General features: G+C 45.7%; 1 protein-coding gene across 1 annotated transcript in view; it reads left to right on the top strand.

Annotated features, from left to right (window-relative positions):
* Positions 1 to 13,549, top strand: part of EFCAB5 (EF-hand calcium binding domain 5) — a 68,349-nt gene that overhangs the window by 32,430 nt on the left and 22,370 nt on the right. Inside the window, exons 10-14 of the mRNA XM_048518589.1 lie at positions 975 to 1,094; positions 1,566 to 1,646; positions 1,757 to 1,849; positions 4,058 to 4,272; positions 10,068 to 10,224. Of these exons, the coding sequence (XP_048374546.1) occupies positions 975 to 1,094; positions 1,566 to 1,646; positions 1,757 to 1,849; positions 4,058 to 4,272; positions 10,068 to 10,224 (666 nt within the window). The remainder of the gene's footprint in view (positions 1 to 974; positions 1,095 to 1,565; positions 1,647 to 1,756; positions 1,850 to 4,057; positions 4,273 to 10,067; positions 10,225 to 13,549) is intronic.

Here is a 13,549-nt window from a genome sequence, read left to right as displayed (position 1 = left end):
TGAGTTCCAAAGAGTGGGAAACGTGTGTATAGCCGAGAATCCAACCTGAAGGATGTCAGGTCCATGCCTGTCAGTGCCTAGATGTCTTGCTGTGTAAGAATTGCAAATGTTTTCCTGCAAATGCTTTCCTGTTTCCCCCTTCCCTTCCTGGCAACCTCCTGGTGCCAGCGCTTGCAAGAAGGTGTGAACGGTTCCCAGATCCTTTGAAGCTCTGTAGTGCAAATGTTGTAGAAACTGTAAGGGACATTTGGTGTAGAGTGAAACGGGAGGGTTGAAGGATATAACTCCTGGATCTAAGCTCTCTAGCTTAGATCCAGCTTTCGTATGTTACTCTACGCGTTGTTAGAAATAAACTGCTTTAGGATTTTCCTACGGTCTCTGTTATTTCCACGTTCGAGAGTCTGACAAAAGGAACATGCACACAAATCAAAGGAGGCCGCAAGTGTGTAAATGGGGACACAGTGCTGGCCTGGCACATGGCTGGTTCTCTGGTGCTTTCAAGCCTTCTGGTTCCTGGTCGACTGGGTGATTACTGGGGTTGTTTCTGAAGTCTGGGCGGTCCATAATATCAGTACTGGAGTCAGTTTAAGAGGCACGTTCAGGTATGCAACACAGAACTTGCTGAACTCGTTTCAGTTTGAACTTGTGCCCTTTGTGAGGGATGGGGTGAAAGATTCAAAAGCCGGATGAGTTCACAGAACTGCGAGGAACTAGAAGTGCATCAATTCAAAGCCCCTAGTTCCAGAAGGCAGATGAATCCAGGCAGGCTTTGAACAAGGCCCATAGGTATCACTTAATACTGGGCAGGTTCTTATTTTAAACACACACACACACACACAAAACCGATCTCTGTTTCGGAACTTGCAGCTAGCAAACGAGTTGCAGGTGGTTTCTGCGTGCATGTTCCCTTCTTTATCTGAACCTATTCATCACACTTTCTGGGCACGGCCTCATTTTTGTTCCCTTCCCTACAGCCTCTGGCTGGTTTGCCTGCCTCAGCCGTGCCCGGGCAACATTGCCCCCTCCCAGCATTGCTCCTGTAGCAGGTGGGTGCGGGGTTTGGGCCACCACCCCAGACACACCTTTTGCTGCAGGTGTGAACACTGTTTGGCTCTGATTGCTTAGTAATAACCTATTCGCTCGTCTTTGTGGCCTTCTGTGCAGCCCCATATTGGCCAGCCACGGACAGAATAGCAAGCTTAAGTGAAGAAAGAAGCTGGAGAATCCCTACCACATGTGACTTTCTCTGCAAACATTTGGCCCCCGGTTCAATCATCACTAAAACCCTCCCGCAGTGATACTGTGGGGATTCTCATTCCTCTCCTCAGGGCAAGGAAGGCAGAAGTTAGACCTATAGGGCATAAGCTATTTTATGGGAGTTTTGGACGCACACATTTTGAATGTCCTCCTAGGTATCATGTCACAGTATCAGGTCCTCTTGCGGGGCCAGAGATCCAAACCTATTGATCTAATCCCAGAAGAATCTAGAGCCCTTGGTAGGGTGACACCTTGTCCAGTTCTTGGTCCCTTCCTATTTGTGGACAGTTTCTCTTTTCTCTTTTCAGGCCTATCCTGGTTGCCTTCATGGAAATCCAGCAAGTCGATCAGTAAGACTCCTCAGCTGATCAGTGAACAGCCGTGGTCAGGTGAGGCCACTCACCTGTGTTCTACAGCATCCAGATGCTGTGGTTTGCAAGTTTGCTGCAGCTGGACTGACGCTCAGTCTAATCAGCAGTTTCTTTTGTGGTCCCAACAGGTAATATTGAGACTGCCAACTTGGCCTTCAGGTACAGTGACTATGGCAAGGAAGTCTGGGAAGACTGGAAGACGGAAAACTCCAGGTTTCCAGGTACTGCGTTTCGTCAGAGACCCCTAAACCCAGGCTTCATTTACAAGAGCCGTTTGCAGGAATGCTCTTGCAGTTCGTTTCTGTGATGGAAAGGACTCCTTCGCGTGCAGGTCAAAGTGCTGTGCCAGCTGATTGTTTCTGGATTTCATATTTTCAGTAAGATAGAATTATTATGTTGATCGTGGGAGCTGTTCGTGGCTGCATCCGTGTGAATAAAAACAAGGATAGCAGGAGAATCCCCCATGCACACTGATTCATAGGTGTCAAACTCGCGGCCCTCCAGATGTTATGGACTACAGTTCCCATCATCCCCTGCCAGCATGATGCCGCAAGTTTGACACCTTGTATTAATGGGTAGCCTTACCAAGCTCCTTTTAGTAGCGCTGCATACTGAAGCTGCTTTATATATGGATTGTCGAAGGCTTTTCTGGGCTACGTGGTCACTGTTTGGTAGTTTTATTCTCCTACCGTTTCCCCCATTTCAGTGGCTGGTAATTTCAGAAGACACCTGGCCCATCTGAATGTGACGTGCCTCTGAAGATACCGGCCATAGATGTGAGGAGCAAAAACTACCGGCCACAGCTACGCAGCCCAGAAAACCCACAACTGCCAGCTCTACAGACTTTTGCTGGGTTGTATACCACACCTTTGCATACTTCCTTTAGAACCATAAAGCCCTTTCTTCTCCTCCTCCTCCACGGTCCAGGCTCCCTGCAGCAGGATACCAAAGCAGCCACACAGACAGGGCCTCAGGCAGGTACACAAAGAATGGGTTGAGGATTTTCATGAGAAATCATATAGGGTCCAAACCTGAGCATCAAAGTGTTGGCGACAACGGCCACATTTCTGCCCATTGTACTTCTACCCAAAATTGTTTTACACGTCCCATGCTCATGGGCAGAGGGAAGGCGGCACGGGATAGCTGGATCTCTTCAGATCTCTGACGCTAAGCAGGGTCAGTACTTGGAAGTCTCTGCAGAAGAAGGCAATGGCAAACCTCCTCTGCTTTTCACTTGCTTTCTCAGCCCCTTGCTGGGGTCACCAGAGGTCGGCTGTGACTTGTCAACACTATATGCACACATGCATGGTCATGGGCTGTCTGCTTAGTGATTTTGGCAGCTGTGGATATTCTGGAGAAGGGGCTTGGAGGCAACAGCTCCAGTCTTTAACCTGTAATTCTCACAATGGATTTTAACAACAACAACAACAACAACAAGCCTTTCTTGGCATACAAAACAGGACAAAATTTCAAAGTAAAACGAGATTAAAAAACCCAGTTAAAATTACTAATTTCCAGTATAAAATTTGCAACAGTCTCGCAAAAGAGCACATCAGAGCTGTTCAGGAGGTTGGGTATCTTGTAACGCTCTTGCCACTGAGAACATTGCAAGAAAATAGAATTCATATATTTCATGCGTATCTTATCATATTTAGGGCATACAGAGAATGGTCAAGTGTTTCAACTGTAACCAGATCACAAGAACAAACCCTTTTAGAACGTTCTATATTCTTAAATCTTCCCTCCAGGAGAGCTGATGGCAGCACATTACATCTTGCAGTAGCCAAAGCTCTCCTTTGGGTGGGATTAATCAACAGACGAAGATATGCTGCCATAATTCCACGCTTGCATGGGATGAATAAGGTAGTCGGGGAGCAGGTTGTCTTGGCTGCAAGAGTCAAATAATGAAAATCAAGATCCAAGAGTCTGTTCTTAACTAGTCTGAAGGCTTCCACCATTGTGAGCACACAATGGATCTCATGCTTCTCTATTGCCCTGGTCATAGCTACTGCACTGTTCTGTAGGACATCAATTTAGAAATGGCAATTAAGGGAGCGGATTCCTTAGAATTCCTCCCTGCATCAACCCTAAGCAAATGGTTCTCTTCCTCTCCTTCTACCTGTTCATTTGCCAGGACCTAAAAGAAGAAGAGGTTTTTTTTATAGCCCACTTTTCTCTACCTTTAAGGAATCTCAAAGTGGCTTACAAATGCCTTTCCTTCCCCTCCCCCAAACAGACACCTTGTGAATTAGGTGGGGTTGAGAGAATTCTGAGAGAACCCTGACTAGCCCAAGGTCTCCCCAGCAGGCTTCATATGGAGGACTGGGGAAACTAATCCAGTTTGCCAGATTAGTCTGCTGCTCTTAAGAACACTGGCCCCATGAATATTACACGACATGCTTTGATTTTTCCCCCTCCTCTACTTCTAGGCTTGCTTATGAACATGCTAGACATTCAGAGTCATGGGGCCCCGTCTTCTACAAGTGCTTTCGACAAGCATTTCCTCAACCTGCCACAGTTCGTGCAGCTGATGGAGATGTTTATTGGCACGGAAATTTCTCCGCTGGACCTGAAGAAGTTGGTGAAGTTTGTGAAGGAAGGCTACGTGCTTCTGGAGAGAGAGAAAATCAGTCAGATGGAAAGAGTAAATACAAAGGCCCTTTGCTGGGGTGGGGGGCGGGGAACAGCTCAAGGCAGAAGTACTATAGCCTGGTCATTGCGTAGACAGACAAAGGATCTCTGTCTTTTAATTGATTAAGGCAACATGCTACACACACACATTCATACTTTGCAGAAACTAGGTGGATCAAAGCCAGAATGCATGAGAGAAATTCATCCACAGATGCAAGACAAAATGAACTGGGGGAATTTTTCAAAAATATAGCACATGCATGCATGCAATAATTCTTTTTAATAGCAGCATGTAAACAAATAAAACAGTACTGGAACTTAAAACAATATACATCCTCTTATAACTATAGTAACAATGCCATGGTCCAAGGGCATCTTATTTTCGGGAGGGTGAGAACCAAACTGTTAGAAACCCTGACGCCAGGCACCAAGAACACGCTTGTTGAGGTCTACAGGGTGAATCAAGGAACCATAGTGAGGTACCCATTTTGCTAGGCTAAATATCCTAACTTTACGGGCTGAGGATTTCAGGTGGCCAGCACCCACTGTCCAATCAAATCCATGCCTGAGGATCTAAGTCAATCATGCAACTCAGTTGCTAACCAGAGTCAGAATGAGAGAACAAAATAGGGTTGATCCCACAGCCATAAACCATCCGTTGCTCACAATGACCCAGCAATAATTTCATCAGTTTAATTAACTGGAACGTGGGGCTGCGGTTCTATGGTCTTGGCGACCTAGAAAGTCAAGCTTGAAACCATGTTTCATTCCCAGCACCTGGTCTCTTATCTCAGTTTCAAAAGGCCAGGGCCTTGCTACACTGCAAGCTGCCAGCACAGTTAAATTCCACTCGCTATTTTTTATTTTAAAGCAGTGGTGCGACCGCACTTGGAGTACTGTGTCCAGTTCTGGTCGCCGCATCTCAAAAAGGATATTGAGGAGATAGAAAAAGTGCAGAGAAGGGCAACAAGGATGATTGAGGGACTGGAGCACCTTCCCTATGAGGAGAGGCTGCAGCGTTTGGGACTCTTCAGTTTGGAGAGGAGGCGGCTGAGGGGGGATATGATTGAAGTCTACAAAATTATGCATGGGGTAGAAAATGTGGACAGAGAGACATTTTTCTCTCTTTCTCACAATACTAGAACCAGGGGGCATGCATTGAAAATGCTGGGGGGAAGAATTAGGACTAATAAAAGGAAACACTTCTTCACGCAACGTGTGATTGGTGTTTGGAATATGCTGCCACAGGAGGTGGTGATGGCCACTCACCTGGATAGCTTTAAAAGGGGCTTGGACAGATTTATGGAGGAGAAGTCGATTTATGGCTACCCATCTTGATCCTCCTTGATCTGAGATTGCAAATGCCTTAACAGACCAGGTGATTGGGAGCAACAGCCGCAGAAGGCCATTGCGTTCACATCCTGCATGTGAGCTCCCAAAGGCACCTGGTGGGCCACTGCGAGTAGCAGAGAGCTGGACTAGATGGACTCTGGTCTGATCCAGCTGGCTTGTTCTTATGTTCTTATGTTCTTAATGTAGGCATTACAAGCCGGAACCAGTGTTTGAAGGAACAAGAAACTGTCCAGTGGAACTCAGTTTCTTGACACCTATTTTCTTAGCGTTCTGAATTTTTAGAATTGCAAAATCATTGCAAACCACCAAGCAGGCAATGATTAAATACATATAAAATGTACTGGGTTTCTAAGTACTAATTCTCAAACCGTTATCTTGCTAATGGCAGTGTTCTCATTTTTACGTTTATTAAACATGTTCGTTCTATACTTTTGAAATGGACTGCTACACGGAGAATGTTCATGAGGACCAAAGACAATTCAGCATAAAGAATCCATGCTCGTTCCCTCCTTAAATGGCTCTTTGGATATCCCTCAATCTTGATCGGGTCAACAAGAAGAAGAAGGAGAAGAGGAAGAGGAGGAGGAGGAGTTTGGATTTATATCCCCCCCCCCTTTCTCTCCTGTAGGAGACTCAAAGGGGCTGACAATCTCCTTGCCCTTCCCCCCTCACAACAAACACCCTGTGAGGTAGGTGGGGCTGAGAGAGCTCAGAAGAACTGTGACTAGCCCAAGGTCACCCAGCTGGCATGTGTGGGAGTTTCACAGGCTAATCTGAATTCCCCAGATAAGCCTCCACAGCTCAGGTGGCAGAGCGGGGAATCAAACCTGGTTCCTCCAGATTAGAATGTACCTGCTTTTAACCACTACGCCACTGCTGCAAAGATAGCCATATTTTATTTAAACTATAGGGGTTGATCTAGTGGAAGTGAGAGGAGGGGTCCCTTTTGACCACAGAAAGGCTCTCCTGGGGACCGTGGGGCCTTTGTGGACACAAAGTCACGGGGCAGAGGCAAGGGGGTTGCAGAGCTGCTGTAATGTGAGGAACCAGGCAAGATTCTCTCTCCTCCTTTGTGTGCCAGCGGAGACAGGATTCACCCCTATAAATATGATGCTTTCCAGTTTAATAATGCTACCCAAAATCATATTGCAAAATAACATAGTCAGTGTCTTCTACAGACACTGAAGACTCAAGCCAAGTGGCAAACACCCAGCCCTTGTTTGTGAAATCCCTGTCAGAGAATTCTCCTCAAAACAGGAAGTTTCGATCGCCCTCTTTGTAGAATCCTTCTATGAACTGAATATGTGACTCATCAGATGCATATTTAGAAGACAGAACACTAACAAAGTACTGTTTACACTCACACACGTTTTAATTTTGTTGGGTCTGTGTTCAAATGTTGTTTTATTTCTGCAAGTGTACAGATGCTGCCTTATAGCCAAGGCTTAATTGCATGGAAATTGGAGCTGGAGCTTTACATGGCACGGCAGTAAATAACATCACCTGGCAATTGACTGCAGATCAGACCGATATGAAAGGGACAGGTAGAGGGACCGGTTTGCAAGTTAGCAGCCTAGCGATGCTCGACTCTTGGCTCTTTGTTTCCACAGTACCTTGCAGGAAACACAGACAGCCGAACACACGGATTGCTGTAAAAACAATGGAGGGGCTGCTAACAGTGTTGCCACAACTTTGAATTTAAAAAAGTGTCTTGCCTTCTAATACAGGCTTAAAGCAGGGGGATGGGCAGCTGAACCATTTCATGGCAGGGAGGTAAATAACATCACTAGTCAATAATATCCCATAAAGCCTCTGAGAGCCAGCATGGTATAATGGTGAAGAGTAGTGGACTGTAACTCGGAGAACCAGGTTTTTAATTCCCCTTTCTTCTACATGAAACCAGCTGGGCAGCCTTGGGCCAGTCACAGTTCTCTCAGAACTCTCTCAGCTCAAGCAGGCAACGGCAGGCAGCAAACCACCTCGGAACGTTTCTTGCCTTGAAAACCCTACAAGATGGCCACAAGTCAGCTGTGACTTAGCGCACACAGCAGTGGTGGGATCCAGCAGGTTCTCACAGGTTCCCGAGAGTAGGTTACTAATTATTTGTGTGTGCCGAGAGGGGGTTACTAATTGGTGATTTTTGTCTGCAAGTGATTTTTTGCCTTAGTTAATGCTCTCCTCTCCCTCGCAGCAGTAGCACCGCAGAACTTCTAAAGCAGTCTAGCAGGAGGTGCACCGGGCGTAAATGCTGTGGCAGGCCTCATTCGCCTGCGCAGGCATTCGCTTCCCCGCCTAAGGACCGGCGCAGAAATGCTGCAACGCCCTTGTCACAGCCCCGCCCCCAGAATGCCCGGCCACGCCCCCGTCGTGCCCCGCCCAGCCCCATTGGCGCTACGCCACAGTTTGAATCCCACCACCATGGGAACCTGTTACTAAAATTTTTGGATCCCACCACTGACACACAGAGAGACAAGTTTCTGTCAAAGGGGCAGAACATTTTCTTTTCTCCAGGTTGTTGGCAAGCCCAGCTGCTAAACACAAGCAGAAGGGGCCACTCCCAGCCAGAATAAAATTCAAATTCAAAGACCTTTATTAGGCATCAAGAGAAAATACAGATAAAACTGTGCAGTAATATGATCCTGAGTTTGACAGGGTAAAACAACTGGTCATAGTTCGTACAGTACAAACTTCAGGAAAATAAGTAAATAAAAGGAGAGCCAGAAACTTATTTTACAATATCGAGCAGGAACTTGGCCACCATTTTCAACTGCCTGGGATCCTCATTGTTCAAGAGGCGGTTCAATTTGGAATATGGAGGGCACAAGTAAGTCGGTGTTGAAAAGAACAAGCTAGGTCTGAGATCTATGAATTTCGGGCAGACTAATATGAACATGCTCCAAAGATCTCCTCTGGAGGTTGAGCAATATGGACATGTACGCTTTTTCTGTGCGTGTGCCATGAATCTCTCCGGGGAGAAGGTGAATGTGTTTGTTCTTGCTCTGGTGAATAACCACCTAGACTTAGGGTCGAGCAAGATATTTAGGTAAGCAGCCGTCCTGCAGTTCCCAGGCATGATTTCAAAGTGAAGGGGGAAAAACAGGCTCCTTGCTTTGCTAATTAGGAGTTGATGTTCCTGGTCAAATAGCCGTTCCTTAATACAGTGGTGCAGATCACTGGGGGAAAGCATAAGGAGCTGGTCCCAAGAGAAACCCAGGGAGGAGATCTTAAGCTTGATGTGGAGCCAGAATCACAATGAAGGCGCATTGGCTGACTGAGCTAGGCCTTGTGCTTCTCTCATCAAGAAGGTACGGCTGGAGGTTGGGAGGTTTTCTGAGTGGGAATGAGTTCCGATATCTGAAAACCTAAAAACCGTCCTTGCAGATGGTACCAACAACCTCTCAATGGGAACTGTGATGACAACACAGCCTAAAAACTCTTCTCAGCATTTGCAAATGAGGGGGATGAATTGACAATCTGTGAACTGCAGTGCCTTCCCCCAGATTTTCTCTCTGGGTGTGAACAACACAGTTACTAGGGTGGCTCCTTCAGGGCAGTCATGTTTTCATGCATAAGAACATAAGAACATAAGAACTAGCCTGCTGGATCAGACCAGAGTCCATCTAGTCCAGCATTCTGCTACTCGCAGTGGCCCACCAGGTGCCTTTGGGAGCTCACATGCAGGATGTGAAAGCAATGGCCTTCTGCTGCTGCTGCTGCTCCTGAGCACCTGGTCTGCTAAGGCATTTGCAATCTGAGATCAAGGAGGATCAAGATTGGTAGCCATAGATTGACTTCTCCTCCATAAATCTGTCCAAGCCCTTTTTAAAGCTATCCAGGTTAGTGGCCATCACCACCTCCTGTGGCAGCATATTCCAAACACCATGAGGTGTGTGGTATTGCTAATTTGGTCAAGAAAGGAGCTATGGGGCAAAGGTGCTTAAGTCCTTTCTGATCAGAGCATCAAAACAGTTCTCCTCAGAGACACAGTAGCTCTGCAGGGGGGGAACCAGAGACAGCCAGCAGCTCAACACATTTGCTCTGGGCCTGATGTGTTTGTTCATTTATTTTATTTATATCACCCTTTCACTCCAAAGAGGCTTATATAATTATTTATTTTATTCTACTTCCATCCCTACATAACCAAGGCTCAGCACCATTCACAAACAATGTAAAATAACAATTTAACAATAACAATTAACAACAATAACAATTGTTGTTAACAACAAATAACAACAATAACAACAATAACAACAATAACAATGCAGACCCATTAGGCCTGCGCTGAGTGCCATCCCCCCACAGCTACTGCTGCTGCCTGCCTTCATACATCTCCTGGCATTTCCAGACACCAGAAGCGTTGTCTTATTTCTGCTGCGAAATGCCGAACCCCAGTCCTGAAAAACCACAGCAACCGGCGACCCGTTCTCAGTTCCTTCTCACCGCTTCCTCTCTCAGGTCCACCACGATGCTTTCGTGGCCCGCCAGCATCTTCTTTTGGCCGCCCTCTTTGAGAAGTGGGATAACGAAGGCTCTGGATTCCTTGACATGAAAGAGGTGGACGCTGTCCTTAGTACCTTCAAGGAAGGGATGGAGCAGGAGGCCCTGGAGAAAGGTGAGGGAGATGCTCTCCGCTCTTCTAGTCCCTCTTTCCAGCAAGAGACTTTTCCCTTGCTCAAAGGCTTAGCTTTCTCCAAGGGTTTACTTTACCCCATTATCACGCAATATCATTGATCGCAGATACAACTCCCATTGACAGAAGATATCACACTCCCATCTGTTCTGTATCAATTGCCTGTAAACTTCACATGCAGAATACCTGAACACTTTTCTCTCCATTCTTGAAGCTCCCACAAATTGTCATTGTGCTTGATACAAAACGAAAGCCTGGTCATTTTCAAAACAAAAGAGAACATGTGGGATTCTTCTGTTGATCCTCTCTTTTTCAGTCCTTTCTATTATTAGTAGTAGTATTTAATTTTGTTTAATATCACAGCTGCCAGTTCTTTAGCTGGCTGCTGGCCTCTCGTTACAATTCGAGCCACACCAAGGGGCACAGGATGTTGAAATATATCAGTGTAGTATTTGTGGGGATCCCAGCGGGGCTACCTTCTGAATCTGACAGGTGTTGATTTTCTCAATCTGAAGATGTTTCAAGAGCTGCCGTAGTTTTTTTGGAATGGCACCCAGAGTGCTGATTACCACTGGGGTGACTTCAGCTGGTTTGTGCCATAGTTGCTGAATTTCGATTTTCAAATCATGGTACTTAGACCTTCACATGTTCTATTATTATTATGGTAGATTTCACAGCTGCCAGATCTTTAGCTGGTTGTTGGCCTTCATTACAATTCGAGCCTCATCCAGAGGCCTAGGAAGTTGTAATGTATCAGCGTAGTATTCGTGAGGATACAGCCCTTCTGAATTTGACAGATGTTAATTTTATATTATTATTATTGTAGATTTCACAGCTGCCAGATCTTTAGCTGGTTGTTGGCCTTCATTACAATTATTGTTGTTGTTGTTGTTGTTAATATCACAGTTGCCAGTTCTTTAGCTGGCTGTTGGCCTTTCATTACAATTCGAGCCTCACCTAGAGGTCTAGGACGTAATGTATGGGCGCAGTATTCTTGTGGATCCCAGCAGGGATGATGATGATGATGATGATGATGATGATGATGATGATGATGATGATGATGATCATCATCATCATCATCATCATCATCATCATCATCATCATCATCATCATCATCATCATCATCATCATCATAATCTCTAACCAATAGTGTAATATGAATAATATCTATTATTACTATTACGTGCTTGGGAACTTTAAAAGAAAAAGATCTGAAAACCTGTAGAAGAGCTCCCCCTTGTGTACAGAAATATGCATCAAATCAGATTATTGGACCATGGGACTCCGAATTGTCCACCTTGACATCAGCTCTCCCGAGACTCAGGTCACAGGATTGTTCCTGCTGCTCAGAGGTACGCAGGGCATCCTTGACAGATAAGTGATTCCTCCCATTGGGACAGGAGGCCTGGTTAAAACATAGCCGCTTGTGATCCCGGGCTTGAATAACAACATGTGGTTCCAGTCTCCAGAAGTGGATGTGATACACCGTTAGAAATTTTAAGAAGGCTGCCACACGAAGGCAGCATTTCGCATTAGTGTGCCCAGAGAGAAAGGGATGTTGGCAGTCACTGTGAGCATTCATTTATCAGTGAATGGAGAACTTCTGGGAATGGATAGCTGCTCCCATCAGTTTCCAGAGGTCACAGTGGAAGAAAAAAATGTGACAAAATAAAAAGTGTGGGGGAAACCTTGCAGATGTGGGAGTCAGGAACTTTTGGGTAACCACTGAAGACAGCTCTCCCTGGGAAGGGCCCGCAAGCCGGCTACCAGGAAAACTAGGCTTTAGCTGGTCATAAGATTAGTCCTTCACAGATCCATCATACATTCAGTCTGACCTCCTCTGGGGCAGCTAAACAAAAAAACACACACTCTGCACCAATGGCTAAGAACAACTCAATAACTTTCAATGAGAACAACATAAAAGAAAATTTCAAACCGTCTCTCTTTTCTTATGAAACCTTATCATGTTCTAATCAACAAATCACTATCTTCAATAATAACCCAAGTATCAACATTCCAGTAACAGTCATTCAGCAAACATCAGCACCCAAAAGATTCTCAGTTCCAAGTTATTGTCAGTTCCAGATATTATAATTTAAATAACAAAGGCCACCTGGCTCGCAAATTAACACAAAACGTTTTTGAGAAACAAGTGGCTAGTGCGGCATTACTTTTTAGACATGTGCTGGGTTAGTATTAATTTGATTTGGATGCTTTGTGTGTTTTCAGATGAGGAAGTTCTGTTGCTTGACATTTGAAACTGCTGTTTCATTTCTTGGGGTTTTTACTTTGCTACTTTGGGATGAGTAAAACACTGTCTTTTCAACTTTACTTGAAGGTTTTGCTTTCAAAGGAAGTTTCTGGTTTACCTTCTATTTTTGGCCTGCTACATTTCGCAACGGAGAGCTATACTTAACTCATATTTTTTAAATATTTATTTTACATTACAATCCCCTGACCCAGTAGGCTTGGATAACGCAAACCAACTCAGTGCCGCCCTCTACGTCCACCCTCACATAGCAGCCACAGAAACTAAAGATTTGGCTACACTAAGATGATACTGAAAGCAGTATCAGATAGCACAAAAGCCAGACAGATGAAAAAAAGCATCAGAAGCTATTGCCAGCTATATCCAGAGATCTCTCAGAAGGGTCACCAATACACAATTGAAAACAGTGTGAGATGTTGGCCGGATTCACAGGGGCACAATCTGTCTGAATAGGCTACTCCTCAGAATCCACCCAACAAGCAGCAAAGGGGAAAACGTTTAACCTGGCAGAGAGTTTTTTTGGAAGCTGCTTCAACTGATCATTGGAAAGGCATTTTAGAAATTCCTGACTGCTCCCTGCTTCCTTCCTGGCCTAGCTGGGAAGCCTCCCTTTCAAAGGATGGAATTGGCTTCCTCTGACCCTCCCAGCTCCTCTCTCCTCCTGTTTTCCCTATTCATGGCCAGGCTCTGGCCCCACCTGTGACCAGCTCAAGGCCACCCCCCTCCTGGCTCCTTGCCTGCACTGGGGCCATTGAGGGACTGTGGACCTGACTGGGGACTCTCGAGGGCTTGCGCTGACTTATGAGCCAGTGTGGTGTTGTGGTTAAGAGCAAGTGGATTCTAATCTGGTGAACCGGGTTTGATTCCCCACTCCTCCACCCAAGTGGCAGAGGCCTATCTGGTGAACCAGATGTGTTTCCGCACTCCTAAATTCCTGCTAAGTGATCTTGGGCTAGTCACAGTTCTTTGGAACTCTCTTGGTCCCACCTACCTCCCAAGGTATCTGTTGTGGGGAGAGGAAGGGAAAGGAGCTTGTAA

The sequence above is a fragment of the Sphaerodactylus townsendi genome, linkage group LG16 (genome assembly GCF_021028975.2).
Source record: "Sphaerodactylus townsendi isolate TG3544 linkage group LG16, MPM_Stown_v2.3, whole genome shotgun sequence".
Taxonomy (NCBI): Eukaryota; Metazoa; Chordata; class Lepidosauria; order Squamata; family Sphaerodactylidae; genus Sphaerodactylus; species Sphaerodactylus townsendi.
The sequence above is the reverse complement of the archived record's forward strand: the minus strand, read 5'-3'. Positions and strand labels throughout refer to the sequence as shown.